This window comes from Theropithecus gelada, chromosome 7b (genome assembly GCF_003255815.1).
Source record: "Theropithecus gelada isolate Dixy chromosome 7b, Tgel_1.0, whole genome shotgun sequence".
NCBI classification, from domain to species: domain Eukaryota; kingdom Metazoa; phylum Chordata; class Mammalia; order Primates; family Cercopithecidae; genus Theropithecus; species Theropithecus gelada.
The window spans coordinates 107,464,864-107,491,406 of NC_037675.1; the positions used below are offsets into that span (position 1 = coordinate 107,464,864).

The 26,543-nt window shown below is 44.5% G+C and overlaps 1 gene segment (V, D, J or C); it reads right to left on the minus strand.

Moving 5' to 3' along the window:
- LOC112628818 overlaps nt 1-26,543 on the minus strand; it is a 1,133,279-nt gene that overhangs the window by 197,228 nt on the left and 909,508 nt on the right. Inside the window, 1 exon segment of the C gene segment in view lies at nt 23,003-23,012. Coding sequence covers nt 23,003-23,012 — 10 coding nt within the window.

Sequence of the window (26,543 nt, forward strand, 5' to 3'; positions counted from 1 at the left end):
GACCCTCCTTTTCAGACCTGAGCAGGGTGATGGACCTGCTTTGGGACAGGAGAGGGGAAGAGATGAACCCAGCACCCAGACCCAGGTGAGCCATTCCTCAGCAGGCCGTCGCTGGGCCGGAGCTTGCACAGGTGTGAAAGAGCGTGTCTTGGTCTTCAGGGGCCCGTTGGAGTTGGAGGGAGGATGCTGTAAACTCTCGCTCACAGAAGAACCCGTCATCGCTGTGCCCGTGTTTATGTGAATGGGGATGTGTTTCCTGGGTGTGCTCATCCCCAAAGAAGAATTAATCAGGTCTCTAGGACTAGAAGGAGGTTGTGGCATTTGTGTGTATTAAAATCTGTGGCTGGACCATAAATTACATTAAAATGCTCATGGGAAGGCACAATGGAAAGAAACACTTTGTTACAGAAGGGAAAAAATGGTAATTATTTAAATGAGATGCCTTTGGAGTCACCGCGCCGAGAGGAGCCGATCACATGAGAGTGCTGGGTTTCATGTTCAGGAGATCAGGAGTGTCCGTCTGCTGGCTTTTACGATACTCAGAAAGAGCTGAGAGTATAATTTATGAATGGAGGGCACGTAGAGAAAGGGGAGGCCAAATGTTTGATGGGAATGGAGGGTCACTATTGGAGCCATTAGGAAATATAGAAGCTGAATTATGCTGAAGCACAGAACAGTGTTCCTGGGTAATTCTGTGTTGCTTTGGGAGCTGCTGAACATACAGAAGTTTCACTGTTCTTAGTCCTCGAATTCTCTAGAATCTCTTGAAAGCCCAGTTTTAAATATTGGGAATGTAGGTAAGACACATTCACGGTTAAAAATTCTTAAGAGAGGATGTAGGAAGAAATGTAAAGTAATCAATTTAGGTTATGAAAATTTAGTTATGGCGAACTGTGATGTCCGTTTCTCACTTGGAATAATGGAATGTGAGTCATTAATCATCCCAACGGCTCATTTTTCCATAGCCATCAATTACAAAACTGCTGGATAATTTCCTGAATTGCCCACCCTAGAAGCTGACCTCACATTTCCTCAGTGAGAAACCGCCAGTCCCGTTGAGCCAGACTCGTTTTTCCCATCAGGGATTTTGTATCTCTGTGGACCCATAGTACAGTGCTGGTGAGGGCGGCAGAGAGGAGGATCTGAAGAAGCCATTCTTGAGCCATTCTTCAGCAGAGGAGAGAAGAAGAATTGCAGTCTTCCCATTTACCTGTTGGCCTTGCATCTGCATATGGCCTCGGGAATGCTGCCAGCCTATCCACGCATGATGTAGCTTATTTAGGGGATGAAGGCGGCATGCTGGGTGTGCCAGTGCCGACAGCCAAGAGAATCAACTGCCTGGTGCATGCTGCTTTTATGAAAGCAAGCCCAGGGTCACTTGCTTTCTTTTGTATTAGATTCTCTGATGAAGCTGTTTCTTCATTTTTGTTAAAATTGCCACACATAGTTACCTAGAGGCATTACAATAAACTGATCTGAGACTTCACTGACTTCCTGGTGAGGTTAAAATGAGTGTCAGGTGCATAGTGAGACAGACAGGAGACATGGGTGCATAGCAAGCTTGTGTTCACCATGGTTTGTATCTTAATTAGGGAAACTTCTGTACCTTTCTTAGATGTTCGGATACTCCATTAAGGACCCTGACATAACATGATTTATTGACAGACCATAGCTGAAAATATAGAACTGGATATAACAAGGAGAATGTACTATTACTATCTTATCTTTACCTTAAAATACACTCTTCCATCTGAGGTGAAAATTAATCCAGACGGTAGAACTTATTGCAGTTATCACAGCATTTTCCAAATCAAAAGCCACAGAACAAACATATGGACAGATAGCAGGTATGTTTTTGGAATCATAAACAACTTTGTGATGATTGTAAAACCAAGTGGTGTCTCACAAGAGCTGGAAACCTCTCAAAATGAAACAACACACTGAGGATCTTTGAGAAGTACTCTGACCTCCTAGCGAACTGACTGATACAGAGGCTGAGCTCCATGTAGAAAGGCAAAGGAATTTCTGCAGGACGCCGTCATGCCAAGCACAGCCATAACCTGGTCCCAGCCCTTTTCACACACTCAATGGTTAGATCTTGGGAGGGAATCAAAGAAACCATTGTAAAATATCAAAATTTAAATTCTGATTTTGAATTTAAAAAGTGTTAAAATATGCTTGTGGCCTACACTCAGAAAATCTGTGTCCTTCAGATGGTTTCTCGGTGGCACCAGATGGTTTCAAGTGGCTGTTTGTTAAGTTCCTCAGTGAAACTACCAGATACAGAATAGATAAACTGTCACTATCTTAAATTAACCCTTGAGAAAGGAAAACTGTATAAAAACAGCAGAGAGGAACCATTGCTTGAGGGAAAAACAATTTCCAGAAACTGTTGTTAAAGAATCAGAGGCCTCACACTTACTAGAAAAACATATTCTATTTCATATATTATGGGTACAACGTGATGTTTTGATATATGCGTGCATTGTGAAATTATTAAATCAAGTAAATAAACATGTCCATCACCTCACATACTTATTTTTTTATGGTGTAAATGTGTAAAAGCTACTCTCTTCTCAGTTTTCAAGTGTATAGTACGTTAGTATCACTGAAGCCACTATGCTGTGCAGCAGATCTTCAAATGAATTCCTTCTAACTCTGTACCCTTTCACCAACGTCTCAGATTTCTCATCCTCCTGATGCCAGTCCCTGGTAGGCAACATTCTACTCTCTACTTCTCTGAGTTCAACATTTTTAGATTGCATGTATAAGTGAGATGGAGTAATTTTTTATACCAGGCTTATTTCACTCAACATAAAGACATTCAAACCATCAACATCACTAATCATCAGGGAAATGCAAATTAAAACCACGATGAGATATCACCTCACACATGTCACAATGCCTTAGTCTCAGTCTGTCTTTGTGTTGCTATAACAGAATACCAGAGACTAGGCAATTTCTAAAGAAAAAGAATTGCTACTTTATGGTGCTTGAGTCAGAGAAGTCTAATATCAAGGCGCTGGCATCTGACAAGGGCCCTCTCACTGTATCATCTCACAGCAAAGTGGATGAGCAAGAAACCATTTGTCCATGAGAGAAAGGAGGCCAATTTTTATTAGAAACTCAATCCTGTAATAACTAACCCACTCCAATGATAGTGACATTAATCCATTCATGAGGACAGAGCCTTCATGACCTGATCACATAATAAAGGTCCCACCTCTCAACACTGTTGCATTAAAGATTTTTTCCAAATCCTAACTTTTGGGCAACACATTTAAACCATAGCATTTCATTCCTAATACCAAAATTTACGACCTTATCACAATGCAAACTATATTCATTCCATCCCAAGTGTCTCCAAAGAGTCTTATCCAGCATTAGTGCAAAAGTCTGAAGTCCAAAGTCTCATCTAAATCAGATATGAGTGTGACTCAAGGCACAATTTAGCCTGATACATATTGTTTCCATCTGTGAGCCTATAAAGTCAAAACGAGTTATCTACTTTCAAATACAGTGAACGATGGGGCAGGTATGGGATAGAAATTCCCATTTCAAAGGGGAGAGATAGGCAAGGAGAAAGGGGTGCCTAGTGCAAAACCCAACAGGGAAAACAACATTAAGCCTTAAAGCTGGAAAATCATCCTCCTTGACTGCATCTTGTGCACACTTGGGTCGGGGATGGGCATCCAAGGCCTCCGGCAGTCTTGTCTCTATGGATTTTCTGGGTTCAGTCCACTCAGCCGCTCTCACAGGTGGGGCTCTCATGCCTCTAGCTCTCCTAGGCTGACTGGAAACTCTTTGCGGTGCCTCCAAACCCACATTTCAGCTTGGCATGGTGCTAAGGGCCCAGTGTGGTGACTCTGTCTCTGCAACAACTCACTGCCCAAGACCTTAGCCTGTCCACAGCATTCTTTGAAATCTAGGTGGAGAAAGCCGTGCCCTCACGGTTCTTGTATTCTGCACACCTGCAAAATTAACAACACATGGATGCCATGGAAGTTGATGACTTGTACCATTAAAGTGATGGCTTGAGCCACTCCTAGGTCCTCCTGAGCCACAGCATGGGCAGTCAAGGAGTGCTGTGCCTGGACACAGGGAACAGAGTCCTAAAGTGCATGCTAGAAGTGAGGCCATAGATTTACTTCAAATTTCTTCTTCCACCATATATCCTCGTTCATGGCTCTGAACTTCCACCTTACAGAAAGACCTAGGGATGAGAACAATTCAGCCATGTTCTTTGCCACTTTATAGCAAGGATGGCCTTTGCTCCATTTTCCGATGAGCTCTTCTTCCTTTTCTCCTGAGACCTCATCAAAACGGCCTTTATTGTCCACAGTTCTACCAACATTCTAATGGTCATCACTTAAATAATCTCTAAGAAGTTTCAAATTTCCTCACAGCTCTCTTCTTCTGAGTCCTCAAAAGAATCACCCTCCTGTTCTATTCAGGGCAATCTAGACTTTTTATAGCCTGATCCTGCAAATTATTCCAGTCTCTACACATTACTACTTCCATTTCTACATTTTGGGGTATTTGTTACAGCAACACGCCTACCTCTTGATAATGTTTTTTTGTCTTAGTCCACTTTGTGGTGCAATGAGAGAATACCACAGTCTGGCTAATGTATAAGTAAAAGAAATTTATTTTCTCACAGTTCTAGAGGTTGGGAAGTCCAATATCAAGGTGTTAACATCTGGCAAGAGCCTTCTTACTGTGATGCCCAAGTGGAAGGCAGGAGAGCATGTGCAAAGGATGGAAAGGGGGCTAAACTCATTTTTTAACGAGCAACCCAGGCCTACAGTAACTAATCCACTCCCGCAATAAGTAACCTACTCTGATGGTAATGGCATTAATTGCTCCATGAGGGCAGACCCCTCATGACCGAATCATTTCTTAACATTCCCACTTCTGGACACTATAGAATTTGGGATTAAGTTTCCAATACACATCCTTTCTAAATAGTGGGGGCTTTTTAATAGGTTTACCACCCAAGGCTGCAGAAGGCTCTGAAGCAGTGGCCTGAGGGTGACTGTACTTTGCAAGAATGGAGAAAAGTGAACTGACTTATGGAGGCACAAGTAGATGAAGTAAAGGGACTCATCGCTTCATTACACGGATAGTGAGGGCGATTGAAGGCATTAATGGGTTAATGATGGTGGCAAAACCGTCTGAGGTGGAGACTACGGGGAGACCTTCAGATATGGAGGACACATCCCAATAAATGGTGCTTCATCTCCTTGCAAAGCAGAAGAAAGGAAAGAACAAAACACAACGCCATAGTGTATACTGAGCAGTGGATTGAGGGAAAAGTTTCCTAAGGCGTAACTGACAAAGTTGAGAAGACACACGAATCTTTGCCAGGTGCTAAGATTTGGACTGTGGCTTCATAATTTGTGCCTCCACCGCCCTCTGGTGGTGTCTCAGCCTCTCTGATGGTGCCTGAGACCCCCTGGTGTTTAAGCCCCGCTGGTGGTTGCTGAGCCCCACCTTGTGCCTGATCCTCCCTGGTGGTGTCTGAGCACCTCTGCTAGTGTCTGAGGCCCCCTGGTGGTGTCTGAGTGCAGGTGAAGGAAGAGTCCACGTGGGGACGGGTGTGCTTGTCTCAAGGAAGGTTCCACATGGAGACAAGTGTGCTTGTCTCAGGGAAGGGTCTACGTGGGGACAGGTGAGCTCCTCTGAGGGAAGGGTCCATGTGGGGATAGGAGTGATTGTCTCAAGGAAGGGTCCTCGTGGGGACAGGTGGGCTTGTCTGAGATAAGTGTCCACCTGGGGACAGGTGAGCTTGTCTCAGGGAAGGGTCCAGGTGGGGACAGAGGTGCTTGTCTAAGGCAAGAATCTACGTAGGGACAGGTGAGCTTGTCTCAGGGAAGGGTCCAGGTGGGGACAGATGTGCTAGTCTCAGGGAAGGGTCCATGCGGGGACAGGTGAGCTTGTCTGAAGGAAGGGTCCACGTGGGGACAGAGGTGCTCGTCTAAGGCAAAAATCCATGTAGGGACAGGTGAGCTTGTCTCAGGGAAGGGACCACATGGGGATAGGTGAGCTCATCTGAGAGAAGGGTTCACATGGGGACAGGTGTGCTTGTCTCAGGGAAGGGTCCATGTGGGGACAGGTGAGCTTGTGTGAAGGAAGGGTCCAGGTGGGAACAGGTGTGCTTGTCCCAGGGAAGGGTGCACATGGGGACACGTGCGCTCATCTGAGAGAAGGGTGCACTTGGGGACAGGTGTGCTCACCTCAGGGAAGAGTCCACCTTCTCAGGGAAGAGCTGTGCTCCTCTGAGGGAAGGGTCCAAGTGGGGACAGGTGTACTTGTCTCAGGGAAGGGTCCATTTGGTAGCAGGTGAGCTCGTCTGAGGGAAGGGTCCATATGGGGCAGGTGTGCTTGTCTCAGGGCAGAGTCCTCCTGGGGACAGGTGAGCTCATCTGAGGGAAGGGTCCACCTGGGGACAGGTGTGCTTATCTGAGAGAAGGGACCACATGGGGACAGGTGTGCTCATCTCATGGAAGGGTCAACGTGGGGACAGAGGTGGGAGAGGGTGTGCCTGGTCTGAACTGGAGATTGAGGGAAGAACTTCTCCAGCAAGTGTTTGAGAATCCTGAACAATACCTGTTTTTCAGGAAGGAAAGAAGACCACATGGGAGCAGATAAAGGAAAAAGCAGACCACGTGGGAGCCGGATGAAGGGAAGGTTTCTATGAAATTGAAACAGCCTATCTGCCAGTGGAGAAAGTTATTTCATCTTTTTTTGCCTGCAGTGAGAATGGGGGAAATCAGAGCCATGGAGAAGAGAATGAAATGTCCCTGAGGACATCTGAGAATTAGCAGAGGAAAGAAAGCCTCAGATTCTAAAGAGAAGTCCTCACCACTTCCCATCTGAGCGTACTCTTCAGTGGACCCAAGTGTCCAGTGCGTCCTGCACATCTCAGGTCCCCAGGAGGGAGGGTCCCGTCTGGGCTCCCACCGCATCCCCTCACTGTGTCTCCCACAGGAATACCCGGCTGTCCTGTGCGGTCCTGGAGCTCGGCCTCAGGGAGCGCTGCTTGTTGGATGAGTCTCTGGATGGAGATGAGGCTCTTGAGAGGCGGCAGTGGTTTGTGCTTCCCTTACAATCGATGCTCCTCGGCCAGTGTAGCCCCTCATCTAGGGGCCGGTGGACCCGGCCTCCTCAGTAACCACTGGCTGTGATGGAGAATCCGGAGTCGTTCCAGGTGAGGGAGGGGGCGGCCAGGCCTTCTTCAGTCTTGGGCCTCACTCCTGCTGCTGCACCTGGGACAGGACAGCTGGAAACAAGAACAATCGGTCCCTGTCAGTCATGGGACATCACAGTTATCGCCACAGCCCATGTCTGGCATCTGAGATGCTTACCTTCGGGAGCTGTCTCCAGGCACAGGAAAAGGCCCAGCAATCTCATCTTCTTCTGAACCCACCTCTGTCTTCCCCAGAGACACCATCCCAGTCTGAGGAGTGACTGGACGCTTCCACAGCCCAGGGGTGAATTTTACCCCAGAGCTGAAAGAAAAAATTACACAGGGTGGATGACTCTTTATTTATTTATTTATTTTGAGGCAGAGTCTCGCTCTGTCACTCAGGCTGGAGTGCGGTGGTGCAATCTCGGCTCACTGCAACCTCCTTCTACTGGGTTCAAGTGATTCTCCTGCCTCAGCCTCCTGAGTAGCTGGGATTACAGGTGCCCAGCAGCATGCATGACTAATTTTTGTAATTTTAGTAGAGACAGGATGTTGCCACGTGGCCAGGCTGGTCTCGAACTCCTGACCTCAAGTGATCTGCCTGCCTCGGCCTCCCAAAGTGCTGGGATTATAGGCATGAGCCCCGCGCCCAGCCTAGGTGACTCTTTTTGTAAGTAGAAAAGAGTTGAGATACGGCCCCACATCCTGGTAGTTGAGGGTTGTGCAGGTGTCTTTCCTCCTACACTCACGTGGCACGCATGTCTGTGTTTGGAGGACACCTTGTCTGCGAGGCCGATGGGAATGGGTAAAGGATGGCCCCGCCATTCTGATCCCAGGGCTACTTTCCTTCCAACCCCTCCTCCCTCCTGCCCTTCCTTGTTTCTAGCGCAGCTCTCCCCATCCACAGGCCCAGGTCTTGCTTCATCAGTGCTGAGCCCAGCACAGCTTCTGTGCTCTTTCCTTGGGCCCCGCCTGTGGCGTGGCTCTCCTCACCTGTGGAGCTTCAGACATCATCACATTATTGTCTCAGGAGCTCTAGGCGAGCCCTGCACGCTAACCCATTCTGTGATGCCAGAGACAATGACCTCAGGACCTACCGGGACTGGCTAAAACGATGTTCTGTGAGTTACTCTGGAACTAATTCTCAATAGTTGAGGGAAGAGACAGACACACCCCTTTTTAAGTATCCCATTATCTAGGCATTTAAAACGCATCTAAAATGTGAGGATTTCTAACCTAAATGCATCTCCTCCTCTTGTTCTCTTGAGGCTATTCCTGCATATGAATTCCTCAACTCATTGCCACTTCTTTTTGAAACTCATTCAAAATAAATAACAAGAAAGCGGTAACAAGGTCCTAATATACAACTTCTAAAGTTTGCAGTGTGATAAGAATACCTACCATGAGATTTACTCTCTTAACACATTTTTGAAGTGTACTGTGCAGTCAAGTTATCTAGAGTCGGGATTCTGTGCATCCAATCTCCAGAACTTATTCATCTTGCATAACACCAATTTTATACACACAAATTAGCAACTTAGAGCTGTTTTGTTTTGGTTTTGCTTTGACGTTGGGGGGCAGTTTTTAGGATTTTCTATATACAAGACATGTCATCTGTAACCAGTGACACTTTTACTCCTCTCTTTCTAATTTAGATAACTTTTTTTCTTGCCTAATTTCTCTGGCTAGGACTTAGAATACTATGTAGAATAGAATTGGTGAGATAGGGCATCCTTGTCTTCTTCATCATTTGAGTGGAAGCATGTTCAGTTTTTCACCATTGGGTATGATGCTAACTGTGGGTTTTTAAATAGGGCCTTCAATATATCCAGATAATTTCCCTTTAATTGTAGTTTGTTAAGAGGTTTTATCATGGAAAGATGTTGAAATTTGTCAAATGATTTTTATGCGTCTGATGATGTATCTGATGAGATAATATTTTAGTCCTTCGTTATGTTAATGTGATCCATCAGATTTAGGGATGTTTAGATGTTGTACCGTCCTAATATTCCAGACAGAGGTTCCACTGGATCATGGCAAATGATCCTTGCAATGTGCTGTTCAGTTTCGTTTACCAGTATTTTGTTGAGTACTTTTGCATCTTTGTGTTTCAGGAAGAGTGGTCTGTGATTTACGTTCTTTTGCTGTTTGCCTGGTTTTGATTTCAGGGCAATGTTGGCTTTATAAAATACATTTAGAAGTATTTCCTCATCTTAAAACTTTTGGGGCCGGGCGCGGTGGCTCAAGCCTGTAATCCCAGCACTTTGGGAGGCCGAGGCGGGTGGATCACGAGGTCAGGAGATCGAGACCATCCTGGCTAACATGGTGAAACCCCGTCTCTACTAAAAATACAAAAAACTAGCCGGGCGTGGTGGCGGGCGCCTGTAGTCCCAGCTACTCGGAGGCTGAGGCGGGAGAATGGCGTGAACCCGGGAGGCGGAGCTTGCAGTGAGCCGAGATCGCGCCACTGCACTCCAGCCTGGGCGACACAGCGAGACTCCGTCTCAAAAAAAAAAAAAAAAAAAAAAAAAAAAACTTTTGGGAGGCCAGGCAGATCACGAGGTCAGAAGATCGAGACCATCCTGGCTAACACAGTGAAATCCTGTCTCTACTAGAAATGCAAAAAAAAAAATAGCTGGATGTGGTGGTGGGTGCCTGTAGTCCCAGCTACTCAGGAGGCTGAGGCAGGAGAATGGCGTGAACCCGGGAGGCAGAGCTTGCAGTGAGCCAAGATCGCGCCACTGCACTCCAGCCTGGGCGACAGAGCGAGACTCCTCTCAAAATAAAAACAACAACAACAAACTTGGAAGTGGTTCCAAGCTCGTTTTTGATTACCGATTCAGTCTTTTACTAGTAATAGTTCTGTTTCTACTCTTTCATGATTCAATCTTGGCAGGTCCATGTGAGTTCAAAATTAGTGTGTAGTGAGTAGTGAGACAGGCAGGGGGCGTGGCTGAGTATCAAGCTGTGCTCACCACTGTCTCATCTTAGTGGGGAAACCGCCTGCATATTGCTTAGATGTATTACAGACTCCCATTGGTAGTGTGAGCCTCACAATATGTGCTGATAGATCCCAGCTCAAAACTGAAACTGTGTATTATGGAGAAGGAGGTACCATCACCATCAGCTGAAGTAAACCCACCCTTAATAGCAAAATTTAAGGCACTGACTAGAACACGTAAGCTAGCCAAATCTCAAGAATAGACAGACAGATGGATATCTAGAAGGTAAGTGTTGAAATAGTGCATGATTTGGGGAGGTTTTCAGGGAAAAAGAAGATTTGATGAAATATACACCAATACCAGACAAGAAGGAAGGAGATCGACTGTCATTTACAACAACATGGATAGATCCAGAGGACATAGTGCTAAGTGAAATAAGCCAGACACAAGATAAAAACACAGGAAGTTCTCATTTACATGCAAAATCTTTAAAAATATGAAATCCATAGAAACAGAGTGAAATGATGGCTACCAGGGGTGTGGAGAGGTAGGAAATGGGGAGAAACAGGTCAAAGTGAACAAATTTGCAGTCACACAGAATCTACACAAGTTAGAGTTTGCAGGTATGCAGAAGCTACACAAGAAAGAGTTTGCAGTTATAAAATCAAGAGCTCTTGCGCTCAGCAGGTGGGCTGTAGTTATATTTTATTGTACACTGAACATTTGCTAAAAGAGTAGAATTTAGTTTCTTCTACTACAAAACAGTAACCATGAAAGGTAATTGATTGGTTAATTTGCTGCTAGGCTGTGGTAACCTTTTTACTATGCATGTGTATATTTAAATATCAGGTGGTACGCTCTTAATGTACACAGCAGAAAACACTGAAAACAAGTAGAATATAATCAACACCAAAAAAGATGGACAACGTTAAGGAACCTTTAAACGCACACCTCCTTTCTCTGTGCTGGCTGATATGAAGATTGACATCCACACAAATTAGGTAACAAGGAAGCAAAAGAGCACACTCTAGCAGATTATCATTCAAAACTAGTCCCCACAACCCAGGTTATAATCCTGTTTAAACATTCAAGTGATCAAGCTCTGGAGGCATTCAGAAAGCCATTATAAAATATGAATGTTCAACTCCTGATTTTAAATTTAAAATAATAGAAAAATCTGGTTGTGCAACTAACTCCGATGTTTTCTGAAGCTCTCAAGATACATGCTTGGTGGCACCAGATGAGCTCAAGTGGATGTTAGCTCGATTTCTCCACGAAACTATGATTTCTCCGTGAATCTTGCTGTATGGTAATTGATTATTCTCTCCAATCAACATCTGATGGTAAAATTTGAAGTCACAGCTGTGGTTGTTGTTGGATAATTTGTCACCAGTCAACAACATTATGCTGGTGAAAGAGTGATGGGAACCCTGGGAAGAAACCAAAACTCAAAAATATTTTGAACACAGTTAAAACGATTTAACCCAAGAATGAACCACTTGGGGTTTGGATATGTGTTTTTTATGGTGCGTCTATTTTCAGAAAGGTTTGAAGCATTTCCTTGTCAAAAGGCTACAGTGTTTGTTTGGTTTTGTTTGTTTGTTTGTTTTTTGAGACGGAGTTGCCCAGGCTGGAGCGCAATGGCAAGATATCTGCTCACTGCAACCTCCACCTCCCTGGTTCAAGCAATTCTCCTGCCTTAGCAATCCAAGTAGCTGTGATTACAGGCATGTGCCACCATGCCCAGCTAATTTTGTATTTTTAGTAGAGACGGGGTTTCTGCGTGTTGGTCAGGCTGGTCTCAAACTCCCAACCTCCGGTGATCTGCCTGTCCTGGCATCCCAAAGTGCTGGGATTACAGGCTTGAGCCACCGTGTCAAGCCAGGCTACAGCTCTTAGAGTTGGTACAAAGATGTTTGATTTTGTGTTTCCAAACAGGAACATCTCACTTTATCATGCATTTCTGGTGGTGGTATACGTTCCTTTTATTGTGCTGTTGAATTTTATTTGCTGGGTTTTGGCGATTTTTGTACCTATACAAATTAGAGATCTGAACTGTAGTTCTCTTTTCTTAAATGGTCTTTTCCTGGCTTTGGTATCAGATAGTGTTCACATAAAAATATTTTGAAAGTGTTCCTTTTACTTGCTAGGAGAGTTTAGAGTTATTGATTTTAGTTCTTTAAACATTTGGTAGAATTCACTGGAGAAACCACTTGAACTTGATTTTAAAATCCTCTTGATTGGGAGATTTTTGATTACTGTTTCAAACTCCTTGTTCCTTTTTGGTCTGTTCAGGTTTTCTATTTCTTTATAATTCAGTCTTGGTAGAATGTATGTTTTGAGGAATTTACACACTTCTAGATTATCCAATGTGTTGGTGTTTATTCAATAATGATTTATAATAGTTTCCATGTACTAGTCTGTTTTCGCACTACTATAAATACCTGAGTCAGGATAATTTATTAAAAAAAAAAAGAGGTTCTGCAGGCTGTGCAGAAAGCATGGCAAGTTCTGCGTCTGGGGAGGCCTCAGGAAACTCAGTCATCGTGGAAGGTAAAGGGGAAGCAGGTACATCTTCCATGGCCGAAGCAGGAGCAAGAGAGAGAACGGGAGGTGTTACATGCTTTTGTTTGTTTGTTTGTTTGTTTGAGACGGAGTCTCGCTCTGTCGCCCAGGCTGGAGTGCAGTGGCCGGATCTCAGCTCACTGCAAGCTCCGCCTCCCGGGTTCCCGCCATTTTCCTGCCTTAGCCTCCCGAGTGGCTGGGACTACAGGCGCCACCACCTCACCCGGCTGGTTTTTTGTATTTTTTAGTAGAGACGAGATTTCACCGTATTAGCCAGGATGGTCTCCATCTCCTGACCTTGTAATCTGCCCGCCACGGTCTCCCAGAGTGCTGGGATTACAGGCGTGAGCCACCTTGCCCGACCGTGCTACATGCTTTTAAACAACCAGATCTCAGGAGAACTCACTATCGGAGGACAGCACCAAGGGGCATGGTGTTAAACTGTGAGAAACCCACTCCCATGATCCAGTCACCTCCCGCCAGGCCCCAACCTCCAACACTGAGGATTACAACTGAACATGACATTTGGCTGGGGACACAGATCCAGATCATATCACATCATGATCATTTTTATTTCTGTAGCATCAGTTGCAATGTCTCCTTGATCAGTTCTGATGCTATTTGAGTATTCTTTTTTCGTAGTCTAGCTAAAGTTTTGTCAATTTTGTCTTTTTCTCAAAAGCCCTTAGTTTGTTGATTTTCCTATTGTTTTTCTGTTTTCTATTTCATTAATTTCCACTCTAATGTTTATTATTTCTTTCTAACTTTAGACTTATTCTTTCTCTAAATCCAGAGGTGTGAGATTAATAAGGTTAATTTAGGTTCTTTCTCCTCTTTTTTTTGTTCTTGTTTTTGTTTTTTGAGACAGGATCTCACTCTGTCGCCCAGACTCGAGTGCAGTGGTGCAGTCTGGGCTCACCACAACCTCCACCTCCTGAGTAGTTTGGATTACAGGTATGCATCACCACACCCAGGTAATTTTTGTGTTTTTGTATTTTTATTGGAGACAGGGTTTCGCCATGTTGGCCAGGCTGGTCTTGAGCTCCTGACCTCAAATGATCTACCAACTTCAGCCTCCCAAAGTGCTAGGATTACAGGCGAGAGTCACTGTGTTTGGCCCCTTGCTCCTCTTTTAATGCAGGTGTGCATCATTATGAATTTCCCTCTTAGTACTGCTTTTGCAATATCCCATGTTTCAATGTAGTACGTTTTCACTGTCATTTATTTCAAAATATTTTCTACCTTATCTTTTAAGTTTGCTTAGCTTACACTTCTTTGTTAATTTTCAGTTTTTTCCCTATTATTGATTTCTGGTTTCAATCCATTGTCAGAAATGATACTTGATATGATTTCATTCTTCTTAATTTTGTTGAGTCTTCTTTGTGACCTAACATGTGATGTAATTGCTCCTCAGCCTTTTGGCTGAGGTCATGTGTAGTACCTAGCACGTGATCTATCCTGAAGACCGTTTCCTGTGCATTTGGGGAGAATGCATGCTCTGCTGGACTTGAATTGAATGTTCTGTATCTATCTGTTAGGTCAATTCGGTCCCTATGGCTATTCACGTCTGCTGTTGCCCTACTGATTTTCTGTCTGTCTGTTCTATCTATTGATGAATGTGGGGTGTTGAAATCTCCTAGTTGTATTGTATTGCTTTCTGTGTCTCCTCTCTGATCTGTAAATGATAGTTTTATATGTCTAGGTACTTTGATGTTGGATGCATTTTTGTGTGTGTGTATAACTGTGTCTTTCTGATAAGTGAAACTTCGTATCACATATAATAATTATATAAGACAAAGATCTTTGTCTTTTGTGAGAGTTTTTTACTTAAAATCTATTTTTTTCTGATATATATGTAGATACTGGCACCTCACTCTCTTTTGGTTAATGTTTGCATGAAATGTCTTCTTTCATTCCCTCTTTTCAGTTTCAGTGTATGTGTGTCCTTTAGTCTGACAGTCTTGAGTGATCTTCCAGGAGCAAGATGGCGGAATAGGACTCTCCAGTGATCGTTCCCTGCAGGAACATTAATCTGAACAACTATCTATGTCCAAAAATACTGTCACAAGAGCTAAGGAAGCCAAGTGAGAGATCCCCATACCTGTTTACAGTCTAAAAATAAGACACACTGAAGAGAATAAGAATAACAGTTTAGCATTACCTGTGTCACTCCTTTCCCAACACCAAGTAGCACAGTGTGGGGAGCGATGCTGTCTGATTGGGAGAAAAGAGAAGGAAGGAGCAACCACTGCCATTTTGTTGCCCATTTTCTGGCAGTTCTGAGACTCCTTTCTCTCTCTTTCTTTCTTTCTTCCTTCCTTCCTTTCTTTATTTTTCCTTCCTTCCCTTCCCTTCCCTCCTTCCTTCTTTCTCTCCCTCCTTCCCTCCCTCCCTCCCTCCCTCTTTCTTTCTTTCTTTCTTTCTTTCTTTCTTTCTTTCTTTCTTTCTTTCTTTCTTTCTTTCTTTCTTTCTTTCTTTCTTTCTTTTTCTTCTTTTTCTTGTCTTTCTCTGCGGTTATGTGATTTACTCTGGTAGAATTTGTTGCTTCTGATTTTTAGTGAATCTGTTATAGGTTTTTGTGCTGTGGTCATCATGAGTCTTAGAAGAAACACATTACAGATATAAGAAGTTACTTAAAGGAGATGACAACTCAAATGAAAGAACAGAAACAAGCAAAGGCAAAAAAGACACGCAAAAATTCTACATTTGGACTCCATCCTCTGGGTTTCTCCATGTGCCTAATTTTACCAGTGGGTTTTATATTTATAAAAGTTTTGTTTTGTTCTTCAGTACTTTTTTCTTTCAGATTTAAGAACTCCCTTTAGCATTTCTTGTAAGACGGGTCCAAGGGTGGTGAATTCTGTCATCTTTTGTATGTTTAGGAAAGTCTTTATCTCTCCTTTGAATTGGAGGGATAATTTGCTGAAGAAAATATTCTTGGATGGCAGATTTTTTTTATTTTGAGCATTTAAAAAATTTCAATCCACTCCCTCCTGGCCTGTGTCATTTCCATTGAGAAGCCTGTTGCCAGAGGAATTGGAATGCCTTCATATGTTATTTGTTTCTTTCCTCTTGCTGGTTTTATGATCCAATTTTTGTCCTTGCCTTTGAAAAGTTGATTATTGTATGTCTTGTAGTAGTCTTATTTTTGTTGATTCTGTTTGGTGTTGTAATGCCTTCCTGTACCTGGATATTTATATCTTTCTCAAGTTTTGGAAATTTATCTGTTATTATTTCTTTAAGTAAGCTTTCTACACCTTACTCTTGCTCAGCTCCCTGTTAAACAGCAAGAAGTCTTTTGAGTTCTTCCTTGTCTGATGGAGAATGGACTGATTTTTTCCAGTTGGATCACACACTTGTGCCACCCACTCCAGCCTGCTGGACCCAGCTTAAGCTATTTTTAGTGAAGGTGAAACCAGTCTTTACAGAAGGCTCAGAGAATGCCCAAGGCAGACTTGCATGTCCTCGGCCTCCCTCAGCTGAACTTCACAAGGGAGGCCTGCAAGCACAGAGAAAACACACCGAGAGCAGCCCTGTGTGGGGCAGTCACAGGTGAGCCTGCTGCAGGAGGGATGCTCCCTCAATAGTGATGAGCAGGCACAGGCTCCATGGTGGGGATGCTGAGGAGGGACCCAGACATGGACTGGCTCCTCACCAGGGCCTACAGGAAGCGGATGAGCTACTTCTCATGAGCGGGAGTGGAGCTGCATTTCTATGACATTCTCTCTGCGGACACGTGTGTACTGCTCAGCAGGGCTCCTCCCTTACCTGCCTCTGGATGTTAGGAAGGGCAGCTGGCAAAGGTACCCTGGGACTGGATGCTCAAGGCGTCTCTGCCCATCGGCCTTTCCTTTCCTTTCATGTGGACACTGCCTGGGAATCTGTCTGGATGAACTCTTACTAGCAGTGAAATCCAGTAAAGTCACAGAAAGGAAACTTGCACAAAGAAAGTGGCTATTCAGCTCTAGTCGGCTCTAGTACACTGGGGAGGGCTGTAGACCTCCACTGTCCTCTCCCAGAAGGCAAAGTGCCTGAGTAAAAGGAAAAGAATTGCAGGTCTGTCTATAGCCATGACTGGAGCATGTAATTCTAGGAGTCATGAGCTCAGGCTGTCTCCTTTTCCATAACATCCCAGGGTCAGGTCACCCCAAGATGCCTCTCTGTATGACCCCCGTGCAGTGTGGGAAGAGGGTAACAAGGTTCACTGCGTCTGGAAGAAAAATATGGGGTCTTCCGGTGACAATGCTGTCACCTACCCTTGATGCTGCTACTGTGGTCTCTCCTCCTGTGGGGACAAGTGGTCCTAGGGATAGAGTCCCCATGTGCCCTGAGACAGCTCACCTGGAATGACCACCACAGATGAAAGAATCACTGCTCAATCTTATTTGAGTCTATGGTGAAAAGAATACTCAGACACTACCAGAAGGGCTCAGGACCCAGCGGGGGGCTCGAAACCAGGGGTCTCAGATGCCACCAACGTGGCTCAGGACCCACCAGGAAAGCTCAGAAACTAATGGAGCTCAGGACACCACCAGCGAGGCTCAGACAATACCAGGGCGGCTCAGACACCACCAGGGCAGCTCAGACACCACCAGGGGGTGCTCAGACACCAGGGGACGATCAGCACCAGCAGGGGGCGCTCAGGACCTGGCTCAGGAGTAGATGAGAAGTGAAGCTGATGTTTCCTTTTTCTCCTTGGTGATTCCTTGTCCTGTCCTGCAAAAGTCTTGCTCAGCAGCTATTATTGTTTCTCCCCTGGAACTCCTTAGTTCCTCTCATCTGAAAAGGACTAACTTAGAATAGAAATCCCATTTAACTTTTCACACTTCATTTTCAGTCTCCTTCTAGAAATAATATCTCAGTAAAATTGTAATAAGAAATAATGAAGCCACAGTCCACATGTTAGTACCATGCAAAGATTCGTATGATTTCTTCACTTTATCAGTTATGCCTTAGGAAACTCTTCCCTCAGTTCACTGTCTGGTATACACTATGGCGTTGTGTTTCACTTTCCTTCCATCTGTTTTGCAAGGAGATGAAGCACCATTTAATGGGATGTGTCCTCTTTTTCTGGTTGACTCCCCATGGTCTCCACCTCAGACGGTTTTGCCACCATCAATAATCTGTTAATGCCTTCAATCGCCCTCGCTATCCATGTAATGAAGCAATGAGTCCCCTGACTTCATCAACTTGTGTCTCCATGAGTCAGTTCACTTCTCTCCATTCTCACAAAGGACAGCCACGCTCAGGCCACTGCTTCAGAGCCTGCTGCAGCCTTGGGTGGTAAACCTATTAAAAAGCCCCTGCTATTCAGAAAGAATGTATATTGGAAACTTAATCCCAAATTCAATAGTGTCCAGAGGTGGGCACTTTAAGAAATGATTAGGTCATGAGGGCTCTGCCCTCATGAAGCAATTAATGCCATTATTGCCAGAGTGGGTTACTCATTGAGGGAGTAGATTAGTTACTACAGGCCTGTGTTCCTCATTAAAAGATGAATTTAGCCCCTTTTCTCTCCTTCACACATGCTTTCCTGCCTCCCACATAGGTGTTACAGCAAGAAGGCCCTTGCAAGATACTAGCACCTTGATATTGGACTTCCTAGAACTGTGAGAACATAAATTTCTTTTACTTATACATTAGCCAGTCTGTACTATTCACTCATTGCACCACAAAGTGGACTAAGACAAAGAAATCGGTATCAAGGGTTGGGGCTGTTGTTATAACAAATACCCCAAAATGTAGAAGTGGAAGTAGTAATGCACAGAGACTGGAATAATTTGGAGGATCAGACTATAAAAAGTCTGCATTGCCCTGAATAGAACACGAGGGGTGATTCTTTTGAGCACTTGGAAGAAGAGAGCTGTGAGGAAATTCTGAAACTTCTTAGAGATTATTGAAGTGATGACCATTAGAATGTTGGTAGAACCGTGTACAATAAAGTCCGTTCTGATAAGGAATCAGAAGAAAAAGAAGAATAGCTTATCAGAAAATGGAGCAAAGGCTATCCTTGCTATAAAGTAGCAAAGAACATGGCTGAATTGTGCTCATCCCCAGGCCTTTCTGTAAGGTGGAAGTTCAGAGCCATGAACAAGGATATATGGTGGAAGAAATTTGAGGCAAATCTATGGCCTCACTTCTAGCATGCACTTTAGGATTCCTGTGTTCAGGCACAGCACTCCTTGACTGCCCATGCTGTGGCTCAGGAGGACCTAGGAGTGGCTCAAGCCATCACTTTAATGGTACAAGTCATCAACTTCCATGGCATCCAAGTGTTGCTAATTCTGCAGGTATGCAGAATGCAAGAACCACGAGGGCACGGCTTTCTCCACCTAGATTTCAAAGAATGCTGTGGACAGCCTAAGGTCTTGGGCAGTGAGTTGTTGCAGAGACAGAGTCACCACACTGGGCCCTTAGCACCATGCCAAACAGAAATGTGGGTTTGGAGGCACCACAAAGAGTTTCCAGTCAGCCTAGGAGAGCTAAAGGGATGAGAGTCCCACCTGTGAGAACAGCTGAGTGGACTGAACCCAGCAAATCCATAGGGGCAAGACTGTCGGAGGCCTTGGGTGCCCATCCCCGACCCAAGTGTGCACAAGATGCAGTCAAGGAGTATGATTTTCCAGCTTTAAGGCTTAATGTTGTTTTCCCTGTTAGATTTTGGACTAAGCTCCCCTTCTCCTTGCCTATCTTTCCCCTTTGAAATGGGAATTTCTATCCCATACCTGCCCCATCGTTCACTGTATTTGAAAGTAGATAACTCGTTTTCACTTTATAGGCTTACAGATGGAAATAATTTGTATCAGGCTAAATTGTGCCTTCAGTCTCACTCATATCCGATTTAGATGAGACTTTGGACTTCATACTTTTGCACTGATGCTGAATGAGTTAAGACTTTGGAGATAATTGGGATGGAATGAATGTAGTTTACATTGTGATAAGGACATAAACTTTGGTATTAGGAATGGAATGCTATGGTTTAAATGTGTCACCCAAAGTTTAGGATTTGGAAAAAATCTTTAATGCAACAGTGTTGAGAGGTGGGACTTTCTTATGTGATTAGGTCATGAAGGCTCTGTCCTCATGAATGGATTACTGTCACTATCATGGCAGTGGGCTGGTTATTACAGGATTGAGTTTCTAATAAAAGATGGTCTCCTTTCTCTCACAGACAAGTGGTCTCTTGCTTATCCTCCTGTGCTGTGAGATGACGCAGTGAGAAGGCCCTTTTCAGATGCCAGCGCCTTGATATTGGACTTCTCTGACTCAAGTACCATTAAGTATAAATTCCTTTTTTTAAAATATTGCCCATTCTCCATGTGGTGGGCATCTGTAGTCCCAGCTACTCGGGAGGCTGAGGTAGGAGAATGGTGTGAACCTGGGAGGCGGAGCTGGCAGAGAGCGGAGATCACGCCACTGCACTCCAGCCTGGGCAACAGAGTGAGACTCTGTCTCAAAAAAGAAAAAAAAAATTGCCCAGTCTCTGGTATTCTGTTATAGCAACACAAAGACAGACTGAGACTAAGACATTGTAACATGTGTGAGGTGATACCTCATCGTGGTTTTAATTTGCATTTCCCTGATGATTAGTGATGCTGAGTGTTTGAATGTCTTTATGTTGAGTGAAATAAGCCTACTATAAAAAATTACTCCATGATCTCACTTATACATGCAATCTAAAAATGCTGAACTCAGAGAAGTAGAGAGTAGCATGTTGCCTACCAGGGGCTGGTGTCAGGAGGATGTGAAAGCTGAGACGTTGGTGAAAGGGTACAGAGTTTTGGTTAGACAGAAGGAATTCTTTTAAAGATCTATTGCACAGCATGGTGACCTCAGGGATATTAATGTACTACATATACTTGAAAACTGATAAGAGAGTAGCTTTTACACATTTACACCATAAAAAAAGCAGTATGTGAGGTGATGGACATGTTTATTTACTTGATTTAATAATTTCACAATGCACGCATATATCAAAACATCACGTTGTACCCCATAATATAATGAAATGCAGTATATTTTTCTAGTAACTGTGATGCCTCTGTTTCTTCAACAAGAGTTTCTGGAGATTGTTTGTTCCTTGGACAATGTTTCCTCTCTGCTGTATTTACGTAGTTTTCCTTTCCCACGGGTTGATTTAAGACAGTGGCAATTTATTTATTCTATATCTGGTAGTTTCACTGAGAAACTTACCGAATAGCCACTTGAAACCATCTGGTGCCACCATCTGAAGGACACAGATTTTCTGAGTGTAGGCCACAAGCATATTTTAACACTTTTTAAATCGAAATCGGTGTTTAAATTTTGGTATTTTACAAAGGCTTCTTTGATTCCCTCCCAAGATCTAACCCTTGAATGTGTGAAAAGGCCTGGGACCCACGTTACGGTTGTGCTTGACATGACGGTGTCTGCAGAAATTCCTTTGGCTGTCTACATGGAGCTCAGCCTACGTATCAGTCAGTTCGCTAGGAGGTCAGAGTACTTCTCAAAGGTCCTTAGTGTGTTGTTTCATTTTGAGATGTTTCCCGCCGTCGTGAGACATCTTTTGGTTTTAAAATCATCACAAACTTGTTTATGATTCCAAAAACATACCTACTATCTGTCCATATGTTTGTTCTGTGGCTTTTGATTTGCTAAAATGCTGTAATAACTGCAATAAGTTGTACCATCTGGATTAATTTTCACCTCAGATGGAAGAGTGCATTTTAAGATAAAGATGAAATAGTAATAGTACATTCTCCTTGTTATATCCAGTTCTATATTTTCAGCTATGGTCTGTCAATAAATCATGTTATGTCAGGGTCCTTAATGGAGTGCCTGAACATCTAAGGAAGGTACAAAAATTTCCCTAATTAAGATACAAACCATGGTGAACACAAGCTTGCTATGCACCCATGTCTCCTGTCTGTCTCACTATGCACCTGACACTCATTTTAACCTCACCAGGAAGTCAGTGAAGTCTCAGATCAGTTTATTGTAATGCTTCTAGGTGACTATGTGTGGCAATTTCAGGCAGAAACAAAGAAAAATCTTCACCAGAGAATCTAATACAGAAGAAAGAGAATTTAATACAGAAGAATTAGATTTTCAACAGAGAATCTAATACAGAAGAAAGCAAGTGACGCTGGGCTTGCTTTCATAAAAGCAGCATGCACCAGGCAGTTGATTCTCTTGGCTGTCGGCACTGGCACACCCAGCATGCCGCCTTCATCCCCTAAATAAGCTACATCATGCGTGGATAGGCTGGCAGCATTCCCGAGGCCATATGCAGATGCAAGGCCAACAGGTAAATGGGAAGACTGCAATTCTTCTTCTCTCCTCTGCTGAAGAATGGCTCAAGAATGGCTTCTTCAGATCCTCCCCTCTGCCGCCCTCACCAGCACTGTACCATGGGTCCACAGAGATACAAAATCCCTGATGGGAAAAACGAGTCTGGATCAACGGGACTGGCGGTTTCTCACTGAGGAAATGTGAGGTCAGCTTCTAGGATGGGCAATTCAGGAAATTATCCAGCAGTTTTGTAATTGATGGCTATGGAAAAATGAGCCGTTGGGATGATTAATGACTCACATTCCATTATTCCAAGTGAGAAACGGACATCACAGTTCGCCATAACTAAATTTTCATAACCTAAATTGATTACTTTACATTTCTTCCTACATCCTCTCTTAAGAATTTTTAACCGTGAATGTCTTACCTACATTCCCAATATTTAAAACTGGGCTTTCAAGAGATTCTAGAGAATTCGAGGACTAAGAACAGTGAAACTTCTGTATGTTCAGCAGCTCCCAAAGCAACACAGAATTACCCAGGAACACTGTTCTGTGCTTCAGCATAATTCAGCTTCTATATTTCCTAATGGCTCCAATAGTGACCCTCCATTCCCATCAAACATTTGGCCTCCCCTTTCTCTACGTGCCCTCCATTCATAGATTATACTCTCAGCTCTTTCTGAGTATCGTAAAAGCCAGCAGACGGACACTCCTGATCTCCTGAACATGAAACCCAGCACTCTCATGTGATCGGCTCCTCTCGGCGCGGTGACTCCAAAGGCATCTCATTTAAATAATTACCATTTTTTCCCTTCTGTAACAAAGTGTTTCTTTCCATTGTGCCTTCCCATGAGCATTTTAATGTAATTTATGGTCCAGCCACAGATTTTAATACACACAAATGCCACAACCTCCTTCTAGTCCTAGAGACCTGATTAATTCTTCTTTGGGGATGAGCACACCCAGGAAACACATCCCCATTCACATAAACACGGGCACAGCGATGACGGGTTCTTCTGTGAGCGAGAGTTTACAGCATCCTCCCTCCAACTCCAACGGGCCCCTGAAGACCAAGACACGCTCTTTCACACCTGTGCAAGCTCCGGCCCAGCGACGGCCTGCTGAGGAATGGCTCACCTGGGTCTGGGTGCTGGGTTCATCTCTTCCCCTCTCCTGTCCCAAAGCAGGTCCATCACCCTGCTCAGGTCTGAAAAGGAGGGTCCAGGTTTCTCTGGCCATCTGACTTTTTCAATTTATAGAAAATCTCCTGTTACCTACTGTATTCATTTTATATAACAAAATACCACATATTGAATGGCTTACAATACAAAACCGATTTCCTCACAGTTGTGGAGGATGAAAGCCTAAGATCAAGCTGCCAGCTGGTGGGCTTCCTCTGAGGTCTTGCTCCCTGGTGGGCAGATGGTGCCTTCCTGCTGTTCTGTGGTAACATGACCATCCGTCGGGGCGTGTGCACGCTCCCTCCTCCTTCCCCTTCTTATAACAACAGTCAGATTGCATTAGGGTCCCACTCCAGAAATATCACTTTAACTTATTCATCTCTTTAAAAGACACTCATCCAGGTATGATTTCATTCTGAACGACCAAGGGTTGGGACTTCAACACATGAATTTAGGAGGGACACAGTCTGCCATAGCAGAATTCTTCAGGGAGGTCAAATATCCTCCTTCTCCTCCCTGTGAAAACCCTGAAGGGTCAGGGAAAGGGCATCCAAACTGCACACTCGTAGAGGGGAAAACGGCTTCATCCGTAATCGTACATCTGTGGTAAAAAGGCGGGATTCAAAGGGATGGAAGATGGGAGTACGGGACATTGGAAGACAAAGTGCCACACAACACAGCCTTCGAAACACACCACGGTCATGTTAAGTTTAAATAGAGTGACCACATTTGCCAGGAAAGGTAAATATTTACACTTTTGAGGAAACAGTAATTTGTGTTTCTGATAACGATCTGGCCTTGGATTTTCCCTCCCCTCATAAGCAATGACAGAATTGGCAGAAATATGCGAAATATTCGTTCTCAGACATGAGACACCCACAGAGGGCCCCCTGTGTCCTTCCCTGAGAACTGATTGGCTGGTGCATCTGAAGAAATGACCAAAGACCAGGAGAGAACCACACAGAAGCATCGGAGGGGCAGCACCTGGGGCTCTCATGGGGTCAGGAATAGCGTCTGCCCCCAATAGATGGACTAAGTAAAAAGTACCATAATTCACAAGGGTTTTACACAGCACAGAAGAAAGAGTTACCCTATTTCAACTGTTGATCTTGTGAACCCAGGAACTCTGAGACAGATCTCAGTTAATTTAGCAAGTTTCCTTTGCCAGGGTTGAGGACACGCCTGTGACACGGCCTCAGGAAGTCCTGATGACATGTGCCGAGGGTGGTCGGGCACAGCTTGATTGACGCACTTCAGGGAGACATGAGACACCAGTGAATATAAGTAAGAAGGACATTAGTTCCACCCAGAAAGGCTGAGACAACTCAAAGCAAGTCCTCCCCACTTAGGGCTTCCAGGTCACAGGTAGGTGAGAGACAGATGGTTGCATTCTTTTGAGTTTGTGATAAGTGTTTGCAGAGGAGGCCTTCAGAAGATGCGTCTATCTCTGTGACCAGAGGGACAGCTTTAAATAGACTGGGAGGCAGCTTTTCCCTGAGTGCGTCCCCGCTTGACGGGGGCCCAAGATACTTCCCTTTCACAGTCTGGTAACTTCAAACCAAACTTCAAAGCCAAAACAAAATGAAACAACATCAAAAAGAATAAGACATGGGTACTTATTAAGACTAGAAAAACATTCAGTCCACAAGGAGAGTATTGGCAGTGTCTACCTCCACATGGCAACGGAGTAAGCAATGTGACCCACAGAAAGGAGCAGTGTTAACCCACAGAGCGACCGAGAATAACACGCCTGATGCGAGGGCATTGAACACATCATTGTATTTTGCAGATTCAGAAAGCAACAGAAAAGATTGACGGTGGTAAAAGAGACAGAGCCCTGCTTCCCTCTCCCTTTTCCCTTCCAGATAAGTCCTCACAGCCAGGACCCTCAGCCTTATCCCACAGCGCAGCAGCTGCCATCCTGTCCAGGCCCACCCTCTGCCCCGCCCTGGGACTGTTACCTCATTCCCTCCCGGAGTCCAGGTGCCCCCACGTGTGGTGCAGGAGCCTGGGGGGAGGTCCTTTGTTCTATGTCAGGGTCTCCCTGGGAGGGACACAGTCACCGCAACTGGTTGGGTCCTGGCTTCCCCAAGGGCAGTCCTTTCCTTTCCCATTCTCTTTGGATGACTATCCCTGGGCTGGGGCATGACACCAGCAGAGGTGCGGGTCACCCTTAGGGCCCCCGTCTTGCTGCTGGGGCTCTGGGCACTCCTGGCTCCAGTCTGGTGTTCTCAAGGCCGTCCCTTGTGGCACTACGCATCCTCTGAGGTGGTGATTCCCAGGAAGGAGACGCACCATGGCAAAGGCGTTCAGTTTCCCGGCTGGCTGTCCTACAGCCTGCGTTTTGGGGGTCAAAGACACGTCGTTCACATGCGGAGAAAACACCTTCTTTGGCCCAGACATCTGCTGATGACAACTCAGGATGACCAAGGAGCCTTGCAGGTGGATGACCCCTACATCCCTCCAGACTGCTACTACCTCGGCTACCTGGAGGAGGTGCCTCTGTCCATGGTCACCGTCGACACGTGCTACGGGGGCCTCAGAGGCATCATGAAGCTGGACGACCTCGCCTACGAAATCAAACCCCTCCAGGATTCCCACAGGTTTGAACATGTTGTTTCTCAGATAGTGGCCGAGCCCAACGCAACGGGGCCCACATTTAGAGATGGTGACAATGAGGAGACAGACCCCCTGTTCTCTGAAGCAAATGATAGCATGAATCCCAGGATATCTCCTTCGCTGTATAGTTCTCATAGAGGCAATATAAAAGGCCACGTTCAATGTTCCAATTCTTATTATCGTATATATGGCAATATTACAACTTGTTCCAAAGAGGTGGTCCAGACGTTCAGTGTCATTGATAGCATTGTTCAAAATACTGATCTGCGGTACTATATTTATCTTTTGACCATATATAATAATCATGACCCAGCTCCTGTGAATCAATATCGAGTTCATAGTGCGATGTTTACCTATTTTAAAAGAACCTTTTTTGATACTTTTCATGTTCATTCATCCACACTACTTATTAAAGAAGCGCCACATGAATCTAACTATGAACCACAAAGGTATAGCTTCTGTTCACATTTAGGCCTTATACACATTGGTACTCTAGGCAGACATTATTTATTGGTAGCCGTCATAACAACCCATTCACTGATGAGAAGTATGGGTGTGGCTTATGATTATAAATACTGCACATGTCAGAGAAGGACCTCCTGCATTATGCAGCGATATCTTGGGATGACAGATGCGTTCAGTAACTGTTCTTATGGACATTTACAAAATTGTTTTGTGAATTCAGCTCGGTGTGTTTTCGAAGCACTCGCTCCAGTGTATAATGAAACCATGACAACAGTTCACTGTGGAAACCTCATCGTGGAAGGGAGGGAGG